General features: G+C 54.1%; 1 protein-coding gene across 1 annotated transcript; it reads right to left on the reverse strand.

Annotated features, from left to right (window-relative positions):
- Window positions 1-346: 346 nt before the first annotated feature.
- Window positions 347-2632, reverse strand: LOC127047028 (zinc finger and SCAN domain-containing protein 20-like). The gene is made up of 2 exons (XM_050944848.1): window positions 2087-2632; window positions 347-1020 (listed from the first exon to the last, which is right to left on the reverse strand). The coding sequence occupies exons 1-2, from the start codon at window positions 2607-2609 to the stop codon at window positions 491-493; spliced, it is 1053 nt and encodes a 350-aa protein (XP_050800805.1). The 5' UTR covers window positions 2610-2632; the 3' UTR covers window positions 347-490.
- Window positions 2633-3020: the final 388 nt, after the last annotated feature.

Genomic DNA, 3020 nt, shown 5'->3' on the forward strand with positions numbered 1-3020 from the left:
CTTGACAGGAGCAAGGACCGGTTCAACTACAGGCTGAGCCGGTGCAGAATGACTGTGGAGTGTGCTTTTGGCCATTTGAAAGCCCGCTGGAGGTGTCTTTATGGGAAGCTAGATTTGGGGGAAAGCAGCATCTCCGCTGTTATATCCGCGTGCTGTACCCTCCATAATATTTGTGAAGGGAAGGATGAAAGATTCAGTGAGGAATGGATCTCCGAGGTTCGATGCCTAGAGGATGAATTTGCACAGCCAGAGTGCAGGGCTACTAGGGAGGCCCAGGAAAGGGCTTCAAGGATTAGGGATGCCTTAAGGGAGCAATTTGATGCTGAGAGCCAACAGTAAGGTTTGGTGCCTTTGCTGTGCTCCTTTCTACCTTGGGGTACAATATTTACCACTTCCTGCAATAATAAAACGTATTGTAAAAGCCATAAAATCCTTTATTCAAAGTACAGTACATAAAAGGCCTGGGGGGTTAGGGTGGTGGACTGTACATTCAGAGGTTTGAATATGTCCTGTTTTGATTACTGTTCAATGTCTGCTGCACTTCAGGATTACTATGCTGCAGGGTGATGGGGGTGGAGTGCACAGGGTAAGAATTATAGTTATCAGGGCTGGTAGGTGATCGTACAGGTGTTGGGGGCAGCTGGGGGTAATAAGAAACTGGCTGCTGGAGAAAGGTGTTTTGTGCAAATACTGGGGAACAAGAAAGAGAGCTTTGGGAGGGGTGTGGGTTACCACGGTACAGATCTGCCTGCATGGCTACGAGAGACTTGAAAGACTCAGTTTGGCGAGCCAGGAGGCTTATCATCTGCTTTGAGGTTTTTTTGGTAGCCAATTCCTTTCTCCTGCTTTCTGTTTGCCTCCACTCATACATTTTCTCTCTCCATTCCTGCGTCTTCCTACTTTCTCTGTTGTAGTGAATCATAACTGCTTTGATCAATTCTTCTTTTGATTTTCGGGGATTTTTTCTCAAGTTCTGCAACCGACGTGAGGCCGGTGATCCGGCTGCATTAGTCAAGGTCACTAAAAAAAACATAGATAGAAACATGTAATACACAGAGGCTACATTGTTTATTATCACACAGTGAAGGAGTTTTTAGACTTTTTGTAGCATCCTTCCCACATACCTAACATAACACAGAGAGGCCAGGGAAGCGAAGGCATGGCGAGTAATGGGGTGAGTGTTTCTGCCCCGACTGCACCTGGGAGGGGGAATTGACCAATGGGTCACTGGCGTTTATCTGCACTGGGTACAGGAGGTAGCTGGTGTCCTGCACAGGGGACAGTAGTGAACAGGAAGGTGGCGAGCTGCTGGCGGGGGGGGGCAGTCCGCGTAACTGCCAGCCTGCTGGTGGGGGGGGGGGAAACGCACAGCTGTGCTGGCTGCCTGCTGGGAAGCACACCGCAGGGCTGTTTACGTGCTGGGAACAGGGGCGGGGGGGAAGACCGGAGGGCTTCGCGGGGCTGGCTGCCTGCTGGGAGTGGGGGGGGGAAGACCGGAGTGCACCGCGGGGCTGTTTATGTGCTGGGAATGGGGGGGGGGGAGACCGGAGGGCTCCGCGGGGCTGGCTGCCTGCTGGGAGGGGAGGGGGGAAGACCGGAGCGCACCGCGGGGCTGTTTACGTGCTGGGAACAGGGGGTGGGGAGACCGGAACACACCGCGGGGCTGGGGGGGGACCACGAACCTGGCGCCCTGCACTCAAGTATCCCTAAATTCTCAACAGGGTTTCCTACTGCCAGATATATCACTGCTGCGTGTTACCCTGGGAAGAGAGGGAGGGTCTTCTACAGCAATGTGGATTCCGCCCTGGCCCCTATGCAGCTTGCCTGTGTGCAGCCATGGTGCCCCCACCCCTCGCTGCACAGTGGATCGGACGAGTTAGCCTGACTGGGACAAGGACCACGGTGGCTCTCCCGATAAACTTGAGAAAGCACATTGCGCACGCTCTGGCTGCAACTTTTCAAGAGATTACCGCGGCAGATTACAGAGACGTGATAGAGCAAATCAATGGGCTATTCCACGTTTAGGCATGCATGCAGGCAGCCATAACCCAAACCCTCCTCTCCCAAAACATAAAGATCTGCTTACCCCGAGCACGCTCCTCAGTTTCTTCCTCACCAGCAACTTCCAGCTGCTGCGACTGGCTAGCCTCCTCCTGGCTTGAGAAGAGCTCCTGGCTGCATGCCTCCTGGGACTCCGGGGTGTCTCCCTCCATGCCAGTAGCCTCACTGTCGGCTTCCTCTACACCCTCCCCCACTTCTCCCTGCTCTGAACTCTCCATCGTGGTCCTCGGATTGGCAGTGGGGTCACACCCAAGTATGGCATCCAGCTCCTTGTAAAAATGGCAGGTTGTGGGGGCAGCTCCTGAGCGGCGATTTCCCTCACGAGCTTTGCAGTAAGCACTCCTCAGCTCTTTTATTTTGACCCTGCACAGCAACGCATCCCGTTCATGGCCCCTTCTCAGCAAGGACTGCGATATCTGCCCATAGGTATCATAATTTCTCCTTCTGGAGCGCAGCTGTGCTTGCACAGCTTCCTCACCCCAAACACTGATGAGGTCCTGCAGCTCGGAATTGTTCCATGCTGGGGCTCGTTTGGGGCATGGAGGCATGGTCGCTGATTGATTGAATGATTGATTGCACTCCACTGGCTGAGCAAACAGGAAGGGGATTTTTAAAATTCCCGGGGCATTTAAAGGAGGGGTCAGCTGAGCCCAGGGCAGTGGAGTGTGCATGATTACCAGAGAGGCTTCTAAGGTATGCTGGGATACCTCCTTATACCCCGGAGGTCAATAAAAGCTCTGGTTGGTGTCCACACTTGCTGACCAGCGCTGGATCACCAGCGCTGAAATCCCTACACCCGAGGCTCGACCGGGTGTAGAGCCAGCGCTGCAACCAGGGAGTTGCAGCGCTGGCCGTGCTTTGCAAGTGTGGCCACATCCTAAGTTGCAGCGCGGTAACCCCCTCACCAGCGCTGCAACTCTGTAGTGTAGCCATGGCCTAAGTGCTGGCCATAGGTGCCT

Source organism: Gopherus flavomarginatus, chromosome 3 (assembly GCF_025201925.1).
Source record: "Gopherus flavomarginatus isolate rGopFla2 chromosome 3, rGopFla2.mat.asm, whole genome shotgun sequence".
Lineage (NCBI taxonomy): Eukaryota > Metazoa > Chordata > Testudines > Testudinidae > Gopherus > Gopherus flavomarginatus.

Excerpts from the sequence above, each read along its gene's own strand:
- LOC127047028 (XM_050944848.1), bottom strand. The coding sequence starts at position 2,609 with ATGCCTCCATGCCCCAAACGAGCCCCAGCATGGAACAATTCCGAGCTG. Across the intron at positions 1,021-2,086 it reads AACTGAGGAGCGTGCTCGGG|TGACCTTGACTAATGCAGCC; the intron begins GTAAGCAGATCT and ends TGTTTTTTTTAG.